Source organism: Dicentrarchus labrax, unplaced genomic scaffold (genome assembly GCF_905237075.1).
Source record: "Dicentrarchus labrax unplaced genomic scaffold, dlabrax2021, whole genome shotgun sequence".
NCBI lineage: Eukaryota > Metazoa > Chordata > Actinopteri > Moronidae > Dicentrarchus > Dicentrarchus labrax.
Genome location: NW_026136716.1, coordinates 15,052,207 through 15,075,918, shown reverse-complemented (window position 1 = coordinate 15,075,918; position 23,712 = coordinate 15,052,207). Strand labels below are relative to the sequence as shown.

Sequence of the window (23,712 nt, the reverse complement as noted above, 5' to 3'; positions counted from 1 at the left end):
ATAGAGTACAAGAAAAATTAGGAGGAAGATGTAGGCAAGATAGATAGCGTCCACATCACCATTGTAGGGCCTCATGCCTGTTGGGGCCTTACAATTTGTGTAGCAAGCCCAGCTTTGAAACATTCTGAAAATAGTTCTGAAGGTTCCTTTTATTTTGCAAAACTGTCAGAGATTCACATGGTCTTCATATAGTGTATATCCTTTCTGTTTTAATGTAGTATTATTATGTATGTAGCAACTTGAACTAAATAGGTGTTGTACTGGCATTTATGCACCTGCACGTCAGTGATAAGGGCCTTGCACACAGCCTCACACCCACCCTGTGATGGCTTCATTCCTACTACACCCTAACCCATACTAAAGCGTTTTCTGCTTGTTTGGGTGATGGCAAACTCAGCCAGATCCTGTATGTTGCCACCCTAATACATGACACTGCGTTAAGGTGGATTTTCAGCAGCATTTGTGAAGTCATTTCCTTGTCTGAGCCGTTGTGTTCCCAGGCAGATGACAAATCCTTGCAGCCGAACAGTAACAGCTTGAATCTCTAATTCATTAACCCATGTTGGAAAACTGTTTAGTTTAAAAAATCTTGCTTGCAAAGATTGGCATGCACTTTGACTCTTTGGAGAATTCCACTCACTTATTCATGCAGCCTTTTCATTTATATTTGATATCAGAAAGGAGTCAGTGCTGGTCAGCATGATATTTAATAATTGATTTGGCCTGACTTTGAGTGGCACTCACTGTTATTTGAGTGAAGGGGTAATTAATCAACATTTTTAGATTGGAGCAGTCAGGCATGAGATTTTCTTCAACTGAACCACTTAAAATATAAAAAATATATATTTAAAAAAATGTCTCAAGACCTGGGGGCAGTGGAATGTGGCGAGAGCTCCAACAGGAAATTGAATTAACGTGTGGCATGTCATCTAGTTTTGACATGAATAACGCCTCCAAGCCCACAAAGCAGATTTCTTATTCAGAGGGCTGTCTGAAATTCCCTTGCTATGGAGCCTGAGAATGTACTGTCATCACATTATTTCAGCCAATCTCTAGATCTCAGCAGGTACCCACTACTTTTAGAATAAAATCTTCTAAAACCCACAAAAAATATTCTTTTTTATTTTTACAAGTTCTTTACACTTTAATGTTCAAAATTATATGCCAAAAGATATAATGCACTTTACAATTTTTACTTAGCAGTTTCTTCTAAAGAGTACAAGTCTAGACCAGTTGAGCTTATACAGTTACACTGTGAGTTTTGAGCATGGAAGTTTATTCTTTAGAAAAGGTAGAGAGTAAAGTTCTGAGTTGAGATTATTATGCCACCCTATTGATATTACTGATTGAACATTGACAACAAGGTTACTTGTTTCAGGATTATGTCATTTAAAACACATTGAACAATTAAGCCAAGACAGTCTAATATTGTCTGACATTACTTCATACTACACAAAATACATAAAAAATCTCCCCCAAAAGAACTGTATCTCTGAACTACCAAATCACAAACATTTAGGCTATTCTGATCTCCTTTTGATAACTTATGTAATAACTAATGTCATATATATTAATTTCCTTTCACTGAGCCTCCTCTGAAATTTCCACTAAGGACCTTGAGAGTACCAAATTTCATGGTTTCATGGTTCATAGTTAAAAAATAAAAATGTCAACCAAGGGATCGCTAAAGTTAATAGGATTTATCCTCTGGGCAATCCATGTCTCTAGATATTTCAGTCTGAATGAAAGTGGTGGACTAAATAACAACATTACCATCCCTGGAACCCCTGGATTTGTTGGTTGGATCGAACCATTGCTTCATTGCTAATCTGGCACATCTGCTAAATGGATTAATGTAATAAATGGTGCTATAGAGGATCAACTCTTTATTTTCTTTGTCTTTCAGGAATTCCCATCAAGCTGGATCCCACATAACCAAAGAGAGTCCTATTCTGGACTGGGGATTCGTACAGCACCTGCCGATCTCCTTGCAGGCTCTCGGAATGGGGAGCTCTGAGAAAGCTGCTTTTTTTGAATGGGGCTCCTTCGTTGAGCTCACAGCCTGAGGAGGAGCAGGAAGCATCTCGGTGGAGGGGCAGGGGGGCGCAGAGGACCCGAGGGTGGACCATAACCACAACCTGCCAGGCCAAGGCTCAGCACAGCAGGAGCATGTCAGCACCCGGAAGCCCTTCATGGATGTGTCGCTCCACAGCCAAGGCCAACCTTTTGCTGTGGATGGGGCTGGCGTCCATCTGTGTGGCGGCTCTTCAGGCCCAACAACACCCTGTGGTCACCACTAATTATGGAAAATTGCGGGGAGTGAAGGTTACATTACCCAATGAGATCCTGGGACCAGTGGAGCAGTATTTGGGGATCCCATATGCGCTGGCCCCAACGGGGGAGCGGAGGTTCCAGCCGCCAGAGCCACCCATGTCCTGGCCGGGCATCAGGAATGCTACTCAGTTTGCTCCAGTTTGTCCTCAGTACTTAGAGGACCGCTTTTTACTCAATGATATGCTCCCTGTGTGGTTCACCGCCAACTTGGATACAGTGGTAACCTATGTGCAGGAGCAGAGCGAGGACTGCCTTTACCTGAACATCTATGTGCCCACAGAGGACGGTAGGTCAACTGACTGTGTCTCTTTTTTCTGTCCTCTACCTCTTTCTGTATGTCTTTGTGTGTTTCTCAATTGTATTTCACACTTGCTTATGCAGGTCTTCCTTGAACTTTGAGGCAGTATTTTACTGAAAGTCTTTTCTACTTTTTCTACTTAAGATAAATGGTATATTACTTCTTACCTGTGATTAATCTGAAAGATGACTTTTGATTGATTGATTTTTGTTATGGTGTACACAAAATCATGGCGTGTACCATGCTAATAATATCCTCATCATTTGATGACTACACAAGACTGGACCGCCAGGTTGATATTGCGTTTAGATGTTTAGTTTATAATTTTACAATAAAAGCTTGGCATGTAATAATAGCTTGGCATGGCCAGCATGACCAAAAGAAGGCTGGCCACTAATAGAGGCAGAATGAAAACATTGAGAGGTGGAATTACCAGTGGTCCAATAGCTCACATAGTAAATTGAGGATAATGTACTTTTCTACAGCACTCCATCATCATGCCATACTCACTACTCTTTTTGACACAAATACTGTTTCTATTTAGTAATTATTTTCGCCTTTTTCCAAGAGTGGTAGGGTTACCATGAATAAACCTAAATTGGCGGGGGACTCAATGGGTAGAGCAGAGAGTCCTTACCGCAGCAGCCCGGGTTTGGTTCCGACCTGTGGCCCTTCTCTGCATGTTACCCTTCCTCCCCCATTTCTGTCTAACTTCACCTGTCCTATCAACATAAAAATATCTTTAAAAAAACCCTTCTTCCTGTTGATCTTTCAAACTAAAAGCCTTAACAGGAAACAGTACGTATTAAACCTTTTATGAAGGCTTTTATTACAAAATATCTGTACAGAAAGCTCATTAATCAGTAATTAATTTCATTCAAATGTTTTCACAAAAGCCATCAAGAACTGAATCACCAGCAAAGGTAAATCATATTGAAGAAACAATTAATCAATAAATAATCAGGATGTTAACAATCTTCAATAAATGAGTAATAAATCTTTATAAAGATAAAAATCAGTTAACAAGCAAACTATGTCAGAATCCATGTAAAAATGCTGAGAATTTTGTAAATTCAATTCAAAATGTAATAGAAATAATAGTCAGAATGTCTGTCACCAAGATTACATTTTCATTCAGCTTTATTTGGGTTGTATATAGTTGACAGAAAGTTAACAGAATCTTTGTTCCAGTGTTTGACAGTGAATGAAGTATTTGTGCGAAGGTGCAGTCAGACTGAAATTTGCTTCCAATTAATTTCTATGTGGGGCGAATTGACCCACTTCCTTTGCTTAATGTAGAGTTCAATGTGATTAAACTTTGACACACAAACTGCAAAGCTAGTGGTAGCTAACAAAGTCTAGCAAGTTTGAGAGAGGAGGTGGGATTTATCTCTCATTCACAAAACACATTTTTGTTGTTCTTATTTTAGTTTTATAACTGTAGGTGAAAATAACACAAGCAGAGGAGAAGAGAAGGAATACTACAAGTATGTAACGAGAACAAGGGAAGTAAAATGTAAAATGTTTGATAAATCTCCATATAGAAACTTGTGGACTGTTGCATGCTACCTCCTGCAGTTTGTTTACAATGCTACCCACGCTATTGGAAATGGCACGGTATCTGGTCTTTTGCCTGTTGTTGGCAGTAATATTTGTACTTTAATGTTTCTGTTTGGTGTTACGGTATACCTGGAGACATTATGTGTTTGGGGCAGCTCTGGTGCAAAGTCAGAGCGGGTCGTGCCCTAATCGGAAGGTTTTTGGTTCGATCCCCGGCTCCTCCTGCACACATGTCGAAGTATCCTTGAGCAAGATACTGCTCCCGATGCTGTGCATCAGTGTGTGAATTTGTATGAATGCATTAGTTTCTGTTTGATGGGCTTTGCCATCACTGAGTGAATGTGTGTGAAAGGGTGAATGTGGCACGTAGTGTAAAATTGCTTTGAGTGGTCAGAAGACTAGAAAGGAGCTATACATACGCTATACCAGTACAGGTCCATTTACCATTTACCATTATACACCTATAAACAAAAGTGGGATTGTTGTGATGGTCAAAAAGCTGTTCCTTTTTGATGAAGTTTTAGTCAGCACCATCGACCTGCAGCAATGTCACTCAGCTCATAGGATAAAATGGGCCAGAATTGATATATACAGTATCTCAAATTAAATTGAAATTAAAGCTGCAGTAGGTAAGTTTTATGAAAAAATTTTTTTGTCATATTTGCTGTAACTTGTAATTTATCCTGACAGTAGTACATGAGACAGATAATCTGTAAAAAAAAAAAAAAAAAAAAAGCCCAAAAACATTTTCCTTTGGCTCTTCCTAGTGCTCCTAATGAAGATAGTTGATTGCTGAGTCCCAGCAATGGTGTTTGACAAATGGGAATGAGACTCAACAATGACAACTCAAATATGACAAAACTTTCTTTTACTAGTACACCATCCATCCATTTTCTGCCACTTATCTGTGTCCAGGCTGCATTAATTTAATTTACTTTAATTTAAAACAAGCTATATAATAATATGGCTGGCTGGTCCAGTACTACTGTAGTCTGGTCCACATGCACATAGATTGAAGCCTGGTTAGATGGATTCTCATAATTGGTGATCTTGCAAATCCAGCTTCCTCGCAACGTTAGCTGCACAATGCAGAAAGAGTGACAGCGACCAGGGGGGGTCAACACTTAAGTTTTGGCCCGGAGTTTACAGAAAATATGTGTAGATATTTCCAGTTGAAATTAAATTGCGTGTTTTATTTCTGCCACAGCATATTATCTATTTTATGTTAAAAACATATTTTTAAAACATTGACGAAAAAATGTATATCCTTAAATGTTTTTGCCCCCTATCTGTGCATTATCTTATTAGAATGCTGTTAGTTTTCCATCTGTGCATGGAGAACTTGTTTTCCATGGCTCAGCCAGCCAGCTAGCTCAGCTGTCAATCAAACACATATTCTAGCACGCTGCTTTAGTGACTGAGAGAAAAGTGAACATTTCCCCAAAGAGCTTTTGTTCTTTCTTTTAATAATACTAAGTTTAAATGTAAAACTCACTTTGACATGATTGAGATCCTTTCCTTTGTGATTTTAGCTTGACTTTATTGGACAAAGTAGCTTTATTTTAAAATGCAAAAGCTTAAAATATGTAAAAAAAAATGTTGGGCTTTGTCAGGGTCTAGCTTATGCATGCTTTATTTGTTACAATGCATTTGTATTTTCTTTGTGAGTAATGTGTTATAACCTTTTGTGATTGACATAATGATGAAATGACCCTTGTTTACTTTCACTTGATTTTGCCAGCAGTCTAATCAGTGAACAATGGATTGTCCAAAAGAGAGGCAATGCTGAGAGCTGTCAGTCCATGCTGCTTTGTACTTCACCTGATAAGAGTGCTGTTAGGGATGTAATATTAAAATAGAGAGAAGCACAGAATGAGGTTGTGAGTGAAGTTCTGTATTGCTCTCAGGTTGAAGGCTCATCCATAATGTTTGCCACACTCCCGTTTGAGTGAGCACTTGCAACTTGGAGTGGGTGTAGCAGCAGAGCACTTTGGCCACCCAGGGTACATGACTCAATGTGTGTTCTGTTAAAAGTGTGTCGAACATAACCTAGAGTGGTTGGAGGTCAGGGGGTGCCGAGCCGTTTTAGGAAGCAGCGGGACAGCGTGGACGGCCTCTGGAAGGATAGTCAAGCACATTAACATGTGTCTGCCTGAGATCTTTGACAGCTCTGTGCTAAATTTAGTCTGAGCTCTTGAGTACACGGTAGATTAAAAAGTGCAGGAGAGGGATAATCTCACAATCCTGCGTTGGTGCACAGTCAGGGGCTTTTCTCAAATGATTCACTATTTCCCAAAAAAGAAGTTATTGTACTCGAGGAGTAGGGACTGAGCACAATAAATCAGTGGACACAGTACTGTATGTATAATACAATTTGTTTTTGTGCCTGCTTGGTAGCATGGCCAACCTGCGCTAGTGACTAGAGGGAAAGCTCTGCTTCTACAAGTCTCTTTGTGTTCACCTCTCATTACTGTTGTAGCTTCCAACTGAATATATATATATTTTGTAGTTCAGTTTCACTCCTATGTTGCTGTTTGTACTGTCACATTTCAGCCTTATTTTAATGTAGGACTTCATTAGCCTGGCTACTCTTAGATAAAAAGTAATCTAATCAACACATATGGCAGCCCTGTTTCCTAGAAAATACGTTTGTGTACAACAGCAAATACAATTTCGAGAGAAATGTAATGCAGACCAAATTACGTTTTCTATTAACATAATAAATGGTAATTAACGTACCTCTCAAAAAAAGTTGATACTGTCAGATATTAGTTGCCCCTTATTGGTAGGGTCTTAAAAGTCTAGTGTGTAACATTTAGGATGATCTATTGTCAGAAATGGAATATATATTCAAAGGTATGTTTTCATTAGTGTATAATAACCTAATGACATAAGAATCGTTGTTTGAGTAAAGGGTCTAATTGCTGGTGTGGTGTGGTGGAGACGGTAAGAGCTTACACTCTGTTTATGGCATTATTTGTGCTTCATTGGATGGCAGTGGATCAGGTGCTGGCAAAGATCTTTGGAGTTTATTATGTCAATAGTAGCGTTTAAGTTTAAGTTGCTACCTTATTTATCCACAAGTTACAAATGTTGAGCTGTTGGTTTCTTCGCAACATATTGTGAGTTTTCTCCTTAAGGATTGCTCATCTTTTCTAACAACAGCAGAATCATATGGTGCTTTTAGCTAACTCGCCTAATATTATTATTATTATGGCTGCAACTAACTAACAATTATTTCCATTATCTATTAATCTGTCAATCATTTCTCTATAAGTTGTTTGAAGAAGATACATTTTTTCGCAGATGGGGAAATTCTTATTCTCGCAAAAAATTTTTACACACACATACGGCCGAAATACAATCACATACTCACAGGGCTTAGAGACATGCAAATGTGGTGAACTGTCACGTAGTAGCGTCCTGGGAGCAGTTAGGGTTCAGTGCCTTGCTCAAGGACAGCACAGAAAGTTAAGTCTGTCTGTACCCATCTGTAGGGACTTGGCCATGAAATGCCATAAAATATGAAAAATGTTGATCACTGTTGACATCCTCAAATTTCTTGTTTGGTCTACAATCCAAAGATATTCAGTTTACTGTCATAGAATACTAATGAAACCAGAAAATATTCATATTTGAAAAGCTGACATCTGAGAATTTGGATTTTAAATGATCCATTATTAATCCATTATAAAAAAAAACAGTTTAAAATTTCCCTTTGAGATGTGCATGCATTGGGGTAAGTGTTAATTAAATATTTATTTGATTTTAAAACCCTCAGACAAAAAGGAAAAATGTCCATTACAATATGCCAGAGCACCAAGAAACAAATTCAAATTCCTTTATTTGTTCAACCAGCAGTCCAAAGATATTCGGTTTAATTTATATAAAGAAAAGCAGTAAATCCTCACATTTGAGAAGCTAAAACCATCAAAGTTTGCAATTCCTGCTTGAAAAATTACTTAAACTGTTAGCTAATTATCAAAAAAAATTCGGTCAGTTGACTTATAGGCTATGTGCAATATAGTCATCAAGCCTAAAATTATTCTTATATCTGATTCCGTGCATTTATGAAGGATTCCTGTAATATCAATACAATCTTCCCATTAAAGTCTTGCCAGCTACTTACAAAATATATTGCTGATCAGCATGGCCACTATGACTATGTCCATTTATCCAACAGGGTTTTGAAAGGTTTTCATCATACTAGGTATTGTGAAACATGATGCACTACATTAATCCAGGCAGCACTATGTCTCTAAGCTATTTTTAATGGATTTTTGAAAGCAAAGGGAGCTGATGTGTGTTTGGTAAGGTGAACCTGCAGGAAAACACACCAATGTGACTTTAGACTGTACGTAAACACCACCCAAAATGGAAATATATAAGTTTTCACCCAAGCACAAAAGAAAATGTGAGGCTTGGTAAATGGACCAAACAGTACTGTAGATGTAGATAATGTACTGCATTCAATTTTCCTATCACAATATTTCCCATTATTGCAAATAGAGAAATAAAAGTGAGACGAGCGAGGGAGGAAAGAATCATAATAATGTGTCTCTACAGACTGAGCTCAGCAGGGAGTGACATGTCTATCCCAGTTAGAGCTCCCCTCGCTGCCCATCATCTTTATATCCCCTGAGTTGGCCTTTTCAGAAATCCGGTGTAATGTCAAAATATCCTGCCAGCCGAGGATCAGGGAGGGATTTATAGTTTTACTGCACCTCAAGTGGGTTGACAGATTAAGCGACGCCTATTCTTTGTCATCTGATTTGAAGTTGAAAGAGGAAATCCACTATGGCCTTCACTGAGCATGCTCAAAAACTGTATTGTCATAGCCCTTTAGATTTCCTGCACAGTCCATTGGCCGAGCAGACAAGGTGCTGGCTGTCTGCAGCTGAAATGCCCAAGAGCTCTTTTCATTACAGAGAGAAAGAGGCTATGAGGATATGGATGAAGTGTGGAAGTAGAGAAAGAGAGGCTAGTTTGGAGTGTGTATGTGTGTGTTAAGGCAGTAAAGCTGGCTTTATCAGCCTCTGCAGTAGCTGCAGACTGACTGGGGAGGTGGCATGCAGGCTGTACAGCGAATTAATCAGAGTGAAGATGTTTCCTCGGGGGAGCTTTCTCAGAAGGGGAGACAATGCCACGGCTGCCTCGTCTCCATTTTTTAATTGTCGACATCTCCCGCATTAGTTCTGTTTTACTGCTCAACACTCAGATGTAAAACCCAGCGCGATGTTAAAATCGCCTGCTCCCTTCATATGCCCTTCCACAGGCAACAGCTTAATGTTTCAGCGGCAGCCATGATTTATTCCAAGCTCCAGAACCAAAAGACATTTTTCAGCTTTTTGTGTGGCGTTGGAGCAAGCTGTTCCTTAAATTAAAATACTCTCTGCAGCACTTTATAGGGCCGAAGATAAAATGAGGTAAAGCGAGGTAAACAGGGAGAGAAAATGGCTGTAAGACTGCATTTTCCAACCACTGCAGTTCAGTTTTATTTACTTGCATCTTGATGCCAAACACATCAAGCGATTATGTAATTTTGTAGGGTGTAAAGTCAGCACTTCCACTTTATTTGGTGTGGCCTACAGTACAACCCAAATCTGTGCTACTCTCAGCCACAACCTGCCTGCAGCATTGTGGGAAATAAAATCAACTCACATTAGCCTTGTGAATTTCTGATTTGCAGTTATTAATTATAGATTTTGTAACTACAAAAATGCCAATCATTTAGGAAAGAATCAAAGGATTGGTATGGACAGTTTAAAATGCCTATAAAAATAAGTCAAACAAAGAAAATAGTTAAACAGGTCCTCTTCTATGAAATCTGCCATTATTTCTACAGTAGCCCAGAACAGACAAACCATACACTGGCTGTAGATAGGGGCATGCACAGGTTTTGTGGCCACTGTAGTTTCTCCTAAATGCTCCGAAGGCGAGCCGTATTCAGTTGGTTTAACTGCTACATGCCAATAAATCCTACAAACATCAGCAAGACTAAGCCCCACCCACCAAGTTGTGATTGGACATTTTTATTTTGGCATGGAGAGTGCATATCCATCTCAATAAATAAAAATCTCCTTTGCATCTCTTCATGAAAACTAATGACGGTGCTAGACATGTAGCATTAGAAGGTGTATTCTGCTGGATTTAATTTTAATATGGCATGCAAAATTCCTGTCAGAATGAAAAAAAATGTTTATGGAGACAAAAAGCTAAATAATTGTCATTTTATACCTTTAAATAAAAAGTAAATACATATAACAATGTGTAATGTAATTGACTTTATTTTATTGTTTAATTTTGTTTAATTTAGGCATTTTAAATCCTCCCTATATGCAGCAAAAATAAAAAGTGTGTTATTTAGTTGCACATAATTGGATTAATTGTACATTTGTATCGGATGTATCAACACTAAGGTGTAATAGAAGGGCCCTGAGTCAAAATCTGGTTTTAAATAGAGTTGTTTAATCAAATGCCTCATACTAACTGCTCTGGGGCAGGAAGTATGTTAGCACCACTGAGACCCCTGAAACAAAACAGAGGATATCTTAAGGACATCTGCACAGGCCAGTCCACATTTTGTGGAAAATTAAAAAAACACATTGGTATTTGATTTGCTTTTTGTAGCTGTGACTACCACCCTGTACTGTTATCTAATTCCATGAGCCTTTAACAAAGCATATAGGGAAAAAAGAAAACCCACACAAACATAGTGTTGTTTCCACTTAATCAGTTTGTGGTGGCACAAAACCTGGAAAAATCCAGTCCAGAAACCAGCATGGCTGACCATAATTCTTAAAATGACATCACCAACTGAGAATAAATTAGAATAAGTGCAATATACCATCATTTATGCTATTGACAGAGATCTTGGGGCATTTGATTTGCTTTAGTGCAGTTTGTTGGAGCCAGCATGCAGTGAGTGAGTGTGTGAGGCTTTTCTGCTGTTTTTGAGCTCCTGTTCGGCTCAAAGCATTTTAACTAGAGGAGCACAGTGGGACAGAGAGGTTTCTATTATGAAAGATGAGGACATTGTACCACACAGTGCACTTAAAATAATCTGATTATTACTGATTGTCTGCAGTAAGATGATTTTCTTGACACTAGTTGTGTTTCTACCAGGAACTACAGCTTTCTGTCCTCGTACAGTACCCTTAATAAATTGCCTAAAACTAAAACTACAAACTGAAAACACAACATAAGTCCACTTTTCCAATTTCTCTCTCTAAGAGTGTCCTTTCTGTGCAGTTGCCATTAGAGAAGCGACTCTGTGAGTTGATAAAGAGCACCTAGATGCACCCTGTAATTATCACTAGTTGCATAAAAAGCCTTTAATTGGTTTTGTTATATAAGGTATTAAAGTATGTGCTCATAGCAGTTTTACAAGCAGCAGTGAGTGCTTCCAAGTTGAGGGCTTTTTTGCCCTGGGTTTTGCCTTTCAGGAGGTCATGCACAGCTTTAGAGTAAGATGTGTAATTATGCAACACATTCTTATGCTGCCGCCTGATTAGTGGCCCTCTGCTTCAAAATATGGTACCCCATAGCGTAATTTCTGGATGCGCAGGGCTCAGCGGTCAAGTTAGCATCAATAAATATGCTAAATCCAGTTAGTATTTCAAAATAAAGCTCCATGGTTAACTTAACATGGTCACAGTGTGGTCAGTTTTTTTTTGGTTTTTTTTAAGTATTTTTTGGGGCTTTTATTGCCTTTATAATAGTGACAGCTGAAGATAGACAGGAAACAGGGGCAGAGAGAGGGGATGACACGCAGCAAAGGGCCGCAGGCTGGATTTGAACTCTGGGCCGCTGCAGGAAGGACTCAGCATAAGTACATGGGTCGCCAGCTCTACCCACTGAGCTAACCGGGTGCCCGCAGTGTGGGCAGTTTTAAGCACAAATACTACTTGGTTAGGATTAGTAAAAGGTCATAAGGTACATAGAATTAAAAATGGACCTTAAATTATAAGTTATCTTACGTACGTTACCTAAAAGAAAATTGTCTAGTTTTACACAGAACACGAACAACAGTCTTCTGGGTTAAAGTTGATGCAAGCGGAATGGAGCTAAATATTGTGAAGCCAGAGGACCACTGACCAAGTACCAGTATTTGATGACTTGGGAGTGAGAATGGTTTGGCTATTGATATCTTTTTGGATTTCCTGTTTTAATTTGATTGCTTCTGGGTTCTGTTGTCATAGAAGGCTTTTATTTGGGTTTGTTGGATCAATGTGATCCATGTCTGTATCTGATTTAAGATTTGGTCTTGATATGGTAGTAGCTAGAGTAGGGATAGACCATTTATTGGTCAGACAATTATCTGATCCGATATAGAGTATTTTTCCAATACCATTTTTTCCTTCCCAATTCCCATACGTGAATTTTGTGTACTGATCTGGTAAGTAAATTCTAAAATAAATAAATACAAATGTATGTTGGTTCAAAATATCCTTTTTTGGTTTCCTTGATCTGTATCGGTCCCGATTCACATATGGGTTGATCTTAATCTAGGGGGCTAATTGTGTGCAAGTTTTCTGTTTCTGAGATGTTGAACATGAATTCTGGCAACAAAGTCAAACTGTTTATCACATTTCTAAGTTTTGAATGTGGTAGGCATTTGTTTCCCTGTCTTTGTCTTTGTCTAGCTGCTTGCACAACATGGAGTCAAAAATACTGGCTTTGAGTGAGTCATGATCAGATTCAAGATTTATGTATAAAATGAAACTATAGTCTAAGGCCTTCAGGCAAGAGAAGACATGCTGCCACCTTTTGAAAAATGGACTCCTTTGTGATTATCCCTGTCCCAGTTGTTATTGTTAAAGGCAACATTTTGACTAATACTAGAGCTGTGGTCTTCTGGCCCTCTTTTCAGCACTAAGTGGCCTTCCAGTACTCAAAATGCCTCTGAAAGGAACTGCCATTCTCTGTTTCTTGCGCAGGGAGGCTTAGGGAGGTCATATGCAGGGAAAGGCGGAAGGAAATGACTTCAGGCTGGGTCACGGCATGGCAGAGAGACATAGAAGTCGTAGCTGTATCATAAACTCCCCTTCTATCAGTCTGCCCAATGCTGCATCAAAGGCGACAGATAAAACAACAGTCGGGAAGTGACATTTGGAGTCTGTAATCTTGTGACATGCACGCTTGGTTGGTATCCCTGGAAAAATACAGGATGCCACATGACACTGAATGATACGGATCAACATGAAAAGCAGTTTGGACACATTTTGCAATTCTTTTTTCTTCTTCTGTGGCTTGTTTTGCTCACCTTTAACTACAAAAAAACATCACTTAAATTAATATATGTTATTTTATGTATTTTTTTGGCCATTCCATTATTTTAATAAGTTTTGTTTCCATTTTTCTAGGAGTTTGTGCTATTAGTGTCATAGTTATCAGTAGAAACAGTACTAGGATATTATACTCAAGAAAAATCAGGGGCAGAACACGTATGTTTTGTGTATATCTGTACTTGTGTGTGTATGTGTGCGTGTGTGTGTATGAACAGCCTGAGCAGATGTGGATGTTCATGCTCGGTCGGGTTACACTGACATGGCACTGGCACGTGTTTGTGCAGCTTGCTCTCTCAGTGAGCAGCTATATTGTGCAAACACTCCACCATCCCAGCTATGCTGCCACATTATGTGCCTGTTGAGACCTATTCTCCACCAGGTGCTGATCAGTGAATGCTACAGTGCACATCATGTAGGTGGGGGCACAACGAACTGAGCCGATGATACAGTCTGAACAGTGTAAGAGCTCAAGGACTATTGGGCAGCATGGATAATGAGCGCCATTTTTTTTAAGGCAAAAACTCTCATTCATATTATGTCTGCTTCATTTCATTACGGTGAAGCAGCACTTGCAGTAATAAGCCCATATTATATCTCCCATTTTAAAGATACACTCCATGGTTTTGTTGGAGCGCACAATATTATTACCAAAATCATTCAATTTTCTCTGCGTTGATGTTTCCTAACTCACCACAGTTGACAGATTTTAATTTGAGCCGTGAGGAAACTTTGATCCAGTGTATCTTTAAAGGAATGGCTCAACATTTTTGGGAATACAGTTTCTTTCTTAGTGTTGAGAATATTGATAACAATATCATGTCTGTGTGGTAAATACAGAGCCAAAATCACGACAATAAGGATTATTTACATCGGTGCATCGGCATAAAAATTACGATGCGATTGCGCCGAGTGTGTGTGCACCAGATACAATTTGGGATGTTCTCTGGATGCATATTTGCATCATTGCAATCCTATTTATATATAATTATTAGTAGGAGCACTACAGCTTTATTATTTAGAAATGTGACCAATATATATATCTAAATGTATTCCTCTTCTTTAAACTGTTTCTCAAGCTGCAAAAATAACCAAAGAATTATAATTAAACTATCTGTACTATGTTGAATTGTCTAGCATCATATTATTTTACATCATGTCACATTCACATTTTGCTGAATCAAATTGTGTCAAATCAAACTGTATCACAATAGGGGTGAATCGTATCACATTGGTAGCTGTATAGTATATCTATCTTTAATGTATCGGATCGTTGGCAATGCATCGAGATGCATACTGCAGTGGCCTCAGTGATGGAGATGCACATCCCTACATGACATAATTAGCCGGGCTTGGCTCACAAATGTCCAAAATTGAAAAAAAATAAAATAAATACACCAACAGTTGTTATATCGTGTTTGTTTAATCCGCACACTAAACGACAGTTTGAGGTTTTAGGAGGTGTTGCAGTTGAGTGCAGTGACAGCACGTTACTATAATCAAGGCTGTGAGTCCCATACTTGGAGACCTCCCAGCAGCTGCTGGTTTTCTAAACTAAAGTCAACAGCAGAAAACAGACTGTAGAGCTAACAGCCATGTTTAAAACCACAAGTCATCATGAAGAGATTTTGAACCATCAACAGGTAAAAGGTGTTCGTCTGCCATTTAAAGTAAATATGCTTACAGGTTATAAACTAACACTGCTGCCGGCTGCCTATTCTTGTCTAGCAGGTCAGTATGCTATCTGACAAGATCAAGACAGAACGAGCAGTGTCCTGCCAGTCAAAATGAGTAATGCCTAAATAGGTGTTTTTGAGAGCTATTGTGTCTCAAATATTTGCTGTTAGCTCAGCTTGTTTGCTGCTGTTCATGGTCATTTGGCAAGCCACCAGCTGGCTGGGAGATCTTAAATTACAGGACTTGTTTCCACTGTGTCTATCACTGCAGCAGCTCCATCCAATGTTTAAAGATCCAAAATGTATCTCTATAGGTTGGACTAGGACTGTCACAATAAATACTTTTGTTGGACAATATATTGTCTGACAAATAATTGAAATTAACAATATAATTGTCATTTTAAGACCATTGTCATTTTAAGACAATTTTATATAAAAACCCTGCTGTTTATTTTAGCAACATGTTGGCTAAAATGTTGGTGAGTTTCTTAAACAATAAGTCGATATTGTGACAGGCGATAATTACATATCGTATACACAATAAGTCAATATCGTGCCAGGCGATCATTCAATATCGTTTATCATACGATAAATCGATATTGTGACAGGTGATGTTAACATATCGTATATATTGTATGATCAGTCATTATCATGACAAATGATCTTTCAATATCGTATATGGTGTGATAAGTCAATATCGTGACAGGTGATAATTACATATTGTATATCTTACGATAAGTCGATAACTATAAATGTACTCATTATTTTGAGCTTGATGAACAGAACACCCAGAACATGTTAAACAGGTATATTTACAGAATTTCAGGTTTCCATAGTGACAATAACCTTTGTTTCCTTGATCTTTGAGGTACCACTGTCAATTTCAGGCAAAAAAAGTAATGCCTCCAGACTGATCTTAGACCAGAAATGTATTCATACAGTCAACAATTTATTCACTGTTGGATCTTTGCCAGGGCCAAATGTTTGACAGTGGGCACTACCCCTACAGTGTGCAGTATATGCTGCAAGCACAACTAAGGTTACAATATGGGATAAAGAGTCATATTTTGAAGGACCACTAAGCAAGCAGCAGTACTTGATGACTTGGGAGTGAGAACAGGTTGACTACATCATATAAAATAATATAATATTATATAAGTGCCCTACAGATGTAGATATATAGTTAAAAATAAATAGTAAATATTTTCTTGTATTTAAAATGTATATATATAAATAAAAAAAAGGTTTTGAGGCTTTTTAATGGGACATGTGAGCCTGCTTTTTATATGGGGAGAGAGACAGAGCACAACCTGCAGGTCTGACTCCTCTGACAGGCGCTCTCTGCACTGGTTTTCTTGTTTGCCAGAGATGAGAGAGCCACATCACACATATATGATGTAGGGAACAGGCAGTACCACAGCGGACAAACCTGTCCGTTAAGCTGTTAGCCGAGTAGTGTCGAGTCTGATTTTAGTTTTGTTGGTGGGTTCAGATTCAGTCCTGTCAGACTTTGTTGAGGGCTGAGATGTATCAGCATTTCTTTGAGATCTGTTTACCGTGTCAAATCGTTCCATTGCTCCTCTGATGGTCACCCTTTATCTGACTGCTGAGCTCTTGGAAAAACTCCTGAGCCACAAATTGTATTGTGTTACTATGACAACCGGCATATTAAACAGATTTTGTTAATACAGTTTTTTTTATATTTATTGCTTAAACATTACTTGATGATGGTTTGATGTTGATTTTTATATGATGAAAAGTTATTAAAATGCACAGAAAATAAACAATGATAGGACTGATCTTGCCTTGGCCCGTCCTTAAGGCACCACAGGGATATATGGAACCCACTTTTGGAACTAGTGGTCTAAAGTGTTGTGATGTAGAGAATGTATATTGCTTTTAAAACCCATTCTTAATTACTTATTTGTTTTATTTTTTATTTTTTAACTGTACTTTTGTACTTTTTTCTACTGTTTTTTGTATGTCTGTAACGTGAATTGGAAAAAAGCCTGTTTTCACATATTACACTGTGAAGTGTTAATGAGCTTTATACAGTTGGTAGTTGGCAGATTTGGTTATTTTTGGGCAGAGCCATGCTAGCTGTGTCCCCTTGTTTCCAGTCTTTAGGCTAAGCTAACCTACCATCTGTCTCATCTGCTTTTTGGCCAGAAAGTGAACAAAATGTAGAACACTATACATTGATTTAAATGATTAGTACCTAATGTAAAATACGTTAAAGAAGTGTGAACCTATCATGACATCACCTTTTGGTTTCTTAAGCCTTGAGTTTGACATTATGGCCATCGTAATGTTGTTTTTTGGAGACAGGAGCCATGAGGTACTGCAAGTTGACCTGCTCTCTTTGGCTGTGTACTTTTGACTCATCCATAACAGGAATATTACAGATAAACTGTATACTAAAAAATGTTTCTGTAAAGATTTTAGCTGAGAAATAACAATACAGTAACAGAACCTTGATCGATATATGATCAGCACTGCCTAGTTTGACAGTTTGAATTGAGTTTGGTGTGTTGCGCTGGACAGACTCACAGAGAATGCCTTGTCAATCATACAAAAAGCCTATTAAAAAAAGCATACCCTGCTTTATTGTCTAATTTACTCTAAATGGGACCATAAAAATGAACATCATGCTGTATGAAAGAAAGCTTAAAACTAGGGTTTGAGTCTATAAACTAATTAGGAAACTGTTTACTGAGCTAATAAATCAAGTGAGAAGTCGGCTCATTTCTCCATAAGACTTAATATTATTAGGAATATATTATTCTTTTTTGCAGTCCATGGAGCTACCCCTGCTAGCCACGAGACAGAATGCAGGTTTAAGACACTTCAACGTTGGCTTCACTTCACAGAGCTAGAAGCTCTGGGGCCCTTTGGTGGCATCCCTTAAAATTTAAAGAGAATTGTATAAGAATAAAAACAAAGGATAAACTAGTAAATAAAACATTTTACTTCTTTCTGTGAAATATATGTACTTCATATACATATTTTGAAAGATGGTGGAATGAATTTAGCAGCAAGTCAGCCAAAGTTAATTCAAGTTAATTAGTTAAAAGAAATACTCCTCTGTCAGAGAATTTGACAAGAAAATTGATATCATGTCTGTGTGTTAAATATGGAGCTCTTATTAGATTTGACTGATTCTGAGTCATCGTTACTTTGTTTTTAATGTCTTTCAACTCAAGCCATTGTTTGAGTGATCATCACATTCCTGAGAAACATAAGCTCTCCATGTCTTCCTGACACGCCTGCTTTGATGCTGTACACTGACTGTCCGCTTAATGAGAGTGTGTATTGCACCAGTGTGGCACATTTGTTTCAGCTGATGGAAATGTTTGGTCACAAATTGCTGTTTTGGCCCTGCCAGGCTGCTGTTCTGTTTAGCTCACAATGAATCTGTACCCACTTGTTTTCTTCACACAGCAGCCCAACCTTTTTCATGCATTTTTAAGTCAGATTATTTTTTTTAAACTTTTGCTTTTTTGGCTGAAAAATTTTTTTTCTTTTTTTTCTCTTTTTTTTTTTTTTAAATGTCTCCCCCTTATTCTACTTTTCTCCTCAACACCAGGGGCCAACTCAAACAAGGCGCAAGGCGCAGATTTCAACAGTAATGATGGTGGCGGTGATAAAGGTATTTTTCTCTTTTTTCCCCCTTTTTGACCAACAAAATAAAAGCCTGACTCTTGTGCATGACAGCAAACCCGCAGACCTCTTTTTAAATTAGTTTATTTTGACCCCTCCTTCCTCCCCCCTTCTTTTTTACTCCCCTTGAAGTGCATCCGAGTGCACATCTCTCAGCTCTTCATTTTTGTATCAACCTCTTTCCTCTTTGGAGTCATATAAACCAGAGGATCTTGTCTGACGTGAGAGGGAACCTCTAAACAGGAAGGAGGTCCCAGTAGCCCTTTTCTCACCTGTTGTTGCCGACTCAGACGTGATCTGAATTCAGCTCTGCATGTTTCTTTGCCTCCTTTGATAAATAAATTTTTTTAAGCGATCATGCCCCCTTCTCCCTTTCTACATTTCCTTTTTTTCTTCTCCCATTGCTCGGTGAAGCATGAGCACTAACCCATGTTGATTTGACAGTGGAAATTTGTTCATCAGTGGCTTAGAAGAAATCTCTGCCACGTTTTTTTTTTTTCTTTCTTCTATTAACACCTCTTTCTCTGCATGATAACCAAATGGTGCTGCATTTTTTTCTTCACTGTGTTTGATAATCTGTGGGGACTGGCAGATGACTGGAGGTGAAAAAGCCATAGGAGACGTTTCTGTTAAAGGGCACCATTTGTCTTCTGGGTGAGAGACAAGCAAGTGCCAGAAAAAGCGGTGACATTTCTGAATCACATTATTATAGGCAGTTGTTCAGTCTTTTACAGTTGTTGCTCTAGAAAGTGATATTTGACATAATCCTAACTGTGGAATACTCTACATGAGTGAGCATTAGCCAGGAAGCTGTGTGTAAATTTACATCTACATTGTTGACAGCAAACGGGAAAGGCTGGGAAAATTCCTAGGTGCCAAAACACCCTTTAAAAGAGTTACTGTTTTCCATTATTTTAGTGGGTATAGAGATGTATGGAGACCCAAATTGTGTAAAATAAAACTAATAATTGCTTATAAATAACTAAGGTGGGTGGAACTAGAGCCTGACCGATATGGCATTATTACCAATTTTAGAGGGGGGAAATTCATCATTTACCAATATGGCATTTGATATAGTAATTTTTTGAGCTAGAATGAAAATAGACCTTTCCTATGTGGATTTTATGTCGATAGGACTATGCAAAGGTACAAAGGCTGTTTTCTCAAACAAATAACTTTAATAAAGAAATATTAAAGAGCCAGTGTGTATAATTTAGATCTTTAGGATCTTTTGGTAGAAATTGAGTATAATATGCTATAACTATGTTTTCATTAGTGTATAATAACCTTAATATAGGAATTGTTATGTTTTTGTTACCTTGGACTGAGACGTTTTTATTTAAAGATGGTGCAAGTTGCCTTCCGTGGAGTCTATAATGCTGAACCACCATGTTTCTACTGCAGCCCTAAATGGACAAACCAAACACTAGCTCTAGACAGGGGTGTTTGAGTTTTTTTGCTATATGCAGCTACGCCGCTAGACGCCACTAAATTCCACACAATAGACCTTTAAGTTAAATATTGTATGAATATTGATGTACAGTATATGTAAAATCATTTACCAGCATTTTTAGTATTTTATACCAAAAATAAAAACAATTTTCATGTCGGTGCATATATGTGGAAAACAGGTACTAGGGATGAGAGAGTATTATCTGTATCTGTGTATCTAGGTGGAACCCTCAAAAAATCAAACGATCCCTGTCAAATTACAGTTATTTAGGGTTCAGGTAAGTAACAGCCATAAGCACATTGAATGAAAGCACTATGTTGCTGATCTCTGCCTGTAATAGCTCCTATTTGTATCCAAATGCACTCACACCTGGCATTAAGTCAGTATACAAGCTTGTTTTGTATTCTTGTGATAGATAAGAACAGATAAATTGATACAAGGTAAGTGTTGGGTCAAGGATCATACATTTTGAAAGAGAAAGTTTTACATGGAAATTCCCTGAAAGAGAATGTTCAAATAGTGTGTTAGAAAAAAGAGCTGGGATGGGGAAAAGAAACTTCAATAAATGAACACAATATAACCGCAATCAAGAGGGAACAGGGAGTTGTGGTCTTTTGTTCATTAAACTTTAACTTGATGGTCAACAGGTGATAACCTGATCATTTAAATGTGCATTTGGCTGAATTTACCTTAGTATTACTGAGCTGTATCATTTTTTTCAGCAGTACATTAATGTTGTTACTGAGTAAAAGACATTTTTATTCACAAGTGAAGTAAATGTTTTTGTTACATCATTACCGAGTATTATAACTCAGCATCGCAGTATCATTTCTGTTCTAAGCTCTGATCTCAGATAAATCCGCCACTGAACTTCTCCGGCTGCTTCAGTGCTGTTGGTGTAATGAGCTGCTGCAGTGGTTGATCAGGTGCTAATTACATGCAAATTCGGAGTGCAAATTGAATGAAAGGCGCAGAATTTGCCCTGTGCTATTACATATGTAAATCTAGCCCTTGATGTTTTTTGTGTCTGGTCCATATTGAAAATTGGTGCCAACAAAGGATCAGTTAGATTTATTGTGAACAAATCCCACGAAAACACCCAAACCAACAATGTGTTTGTCCGTCATTGAATACATTCTAACTCCCCAACCTTCTCTGTGGCTCTTAGCTATAAAACCATTGGTTCTTGAAGATGTAAATAAAATGAAAAGACTTAACACCTCAGAAATACATAGTTTCAATTTAACATAAAAGGCTCCCTGTAGTTTTTATCCAGAAAACAGGAGGAAATAGGGAATTAGCTGGGGACTAGTTTCATTAGGGACTAGTGTGGTGCTCTAGTGATTATTTGTGGCAGCAGGATGGTGTATGTGGTATTCTGGGATTTCTAATGATGACATCACTATGACCTCATCAGGATTGTTTACTCCGACTTGACAAGGCTCCTCCAGGATCGCACAACATTAGATTTTTTAAAAATATGTGTATTTGTTATTTTATTAACAAGGGATGCAACGGAAATTAGTTGTAATAAGTTAATTTGTAGTTTTGATAATAATTTGAACTATATTATATGCACAACATAGTTTATTTAAGCTTTTAATAAACTATTTTAATATTTATTTATTTCAAGTGGAAATTCAGGCTTGGGTCAGAACTCGATACTTTGGGCCTGATTAAAGCTGTACTTGGAGTGCCCCCTTAATCCTAGTGCTTGGTTGTGCCAATGTATGACACAATGTATGTGTATGGACTAAAAATCTAAGTGACTTTGGTTAGTTGTTAGGGAAGTTCTGTACCAATCGAAACACAATGAAATTATACTCTAATATTTACCACAGAGATTATTTTTAATGTAAGCTGAATTTTTCCTCTTCACAGGATAATCATCCTCAAATTGGTTTTATAAAGTGATACCTCTCATTTTCTTTAGTTATTTATTTAGTCTTGCTCAGTCTGGATCTTCTAAAAGCTTGGTTTTCATCTGGGGTTTCATCAGGCTGGTTAGGAAACACCATCATATATTGAATTTTCAACCAAACAGATGTAGCATATTTTACCTCAAATTAGAAGGGCCATGTCTTTGGGAGATGGGAGCTGTGTTGTTAAAACAGATTAAAAAATGCACCATCTGCCCACAGCTGGTGTGGAAAAAAGACAATATCAACCTTGGAATTTAAAGAGGAAACCCAGTGCCTTTGATTATGTAGACAGAAGGGTTCCTACTCAGACATTACAAGCTCAGTTTTAGTGTTATAGTGTCAGCTTTTGATGGTCTGGTTTCTGCTGTGCCATGTTGAAACTGCAGGAGAAAGACAAACACTTTCTATACAGTGAAAGGTCTGGATAAAGAGCATCTTCAGGCACTACCTTAGCTTGCTGTTTTCAGGAGAGCACGCAGGATCGATGCACTTTGACTGTTTGAACATCTGCAGTGGCAATGAATTACTCCTGTGGATCCCCTGTGGGTCCACCTATACCGCAGAGAAACCTCGCAGCACTGCAGACAGCCTCTCTCAGACCTTACGTGCTGTGCCCACATCCCTTCTTTCTGGAAGTTTGTTATTTACTGTTAAATGAGCTTTTGTCAGAAGTGCTTGCCTTGAGAACACTATTTGAATCAAATGTACCCTCAATTATAATTATTCAATTATGTCCCCAGAACAATAAGTGTTAAGGGCATTACCAGAATAGCTTTTTTGAGATGTTACTGTAATTACTTTCCTCCTTTGAAAAGAGACACTGTGAAAAGAACATGATGGTGAGTTCAAAGCCCAGTGGCTGCATATATATAGAATATACATATACACCAATCAGCCATAACATTATTACCACATGGGCACCCTGGTGGTAATAATGTGTGTTCTGAAACCTTTCTATCAGAACCAGCATTAACTTTTTCAGCAATTTGAGCTACAGTAACTCGTCTGTTGGATCGGACAATAACTCTTTGCATCATTGAGTCTTGGACCCTGTTGCCGGTTCACCACTTTTCCTTCCTTGGACAACTTTTGATAGGTACTGACCACTGCAGACCGGGAACACCCCACAAGAGCTGCATTTTTGGAGATGCTGTGACCTGGTTGTCTAGCCATCACAATTTGGCCTTTGTCAAAGCCATTTAAATCCTTACCTACACCCATTTTTCCTGCTTCTAACACATCAACTTGAGAACAAAATGTTTATTTGCTTCCTAATATATCCCACCCACTGGCAGGTGCCATGATAACAAGATAATCAGTGTTGTTCACTTCACGTCAGTGGTCAAGTTATTGTTTTGTTAGGGCTGATAATATTGTATATTCCTTGATTTTACAATTAGTAGACAGAGCTTCCTGGTCTGTGAAGTGAAGCCAACTTGGAAGAAGTCTGATAGTTTTGATGGTGAAATGAGCCTACTTCTCACTTGATTTATTTGCTACAGTTTCCTAATGAGTTTATGGT

The 23,712-nt window shown here is 38.1% G+C and overlaps 1 protein-coding gene across 2 annotated transcripts in view; it reads left to right on the top strand.

Annotated features, from left to right (window-relative positions):
- Window positions 1-23,712, top strand: part of nlgn4xa (neuroligin 4 X-linked a) — a 104,808-nt gene that overhangs the window by 12,282 nt on the left and 68,814 nt on the right. Inside the window, exons 2-3 of one of the 2 annotated variants that reach the window (XM_051427253.1) lie at window positions 1,907-2,620; window positions 18,742-18,804. In XM_051427253.1, coding sequence (XP_051283213.1) covers window positions 2,170-2,620; window positions 18,742-18,804 — 514 coding nt within the window. In that variant the 5' untranslated portion in view covers window positions 1,907-2,169. The remainder of the gene's footprint in view (window positions 1-1,906; window positions 2,621-18,741; window positions 18,805-23,712) is intronic. The other variant, XM_051427254.1, reaches the window with a different exon arrangement.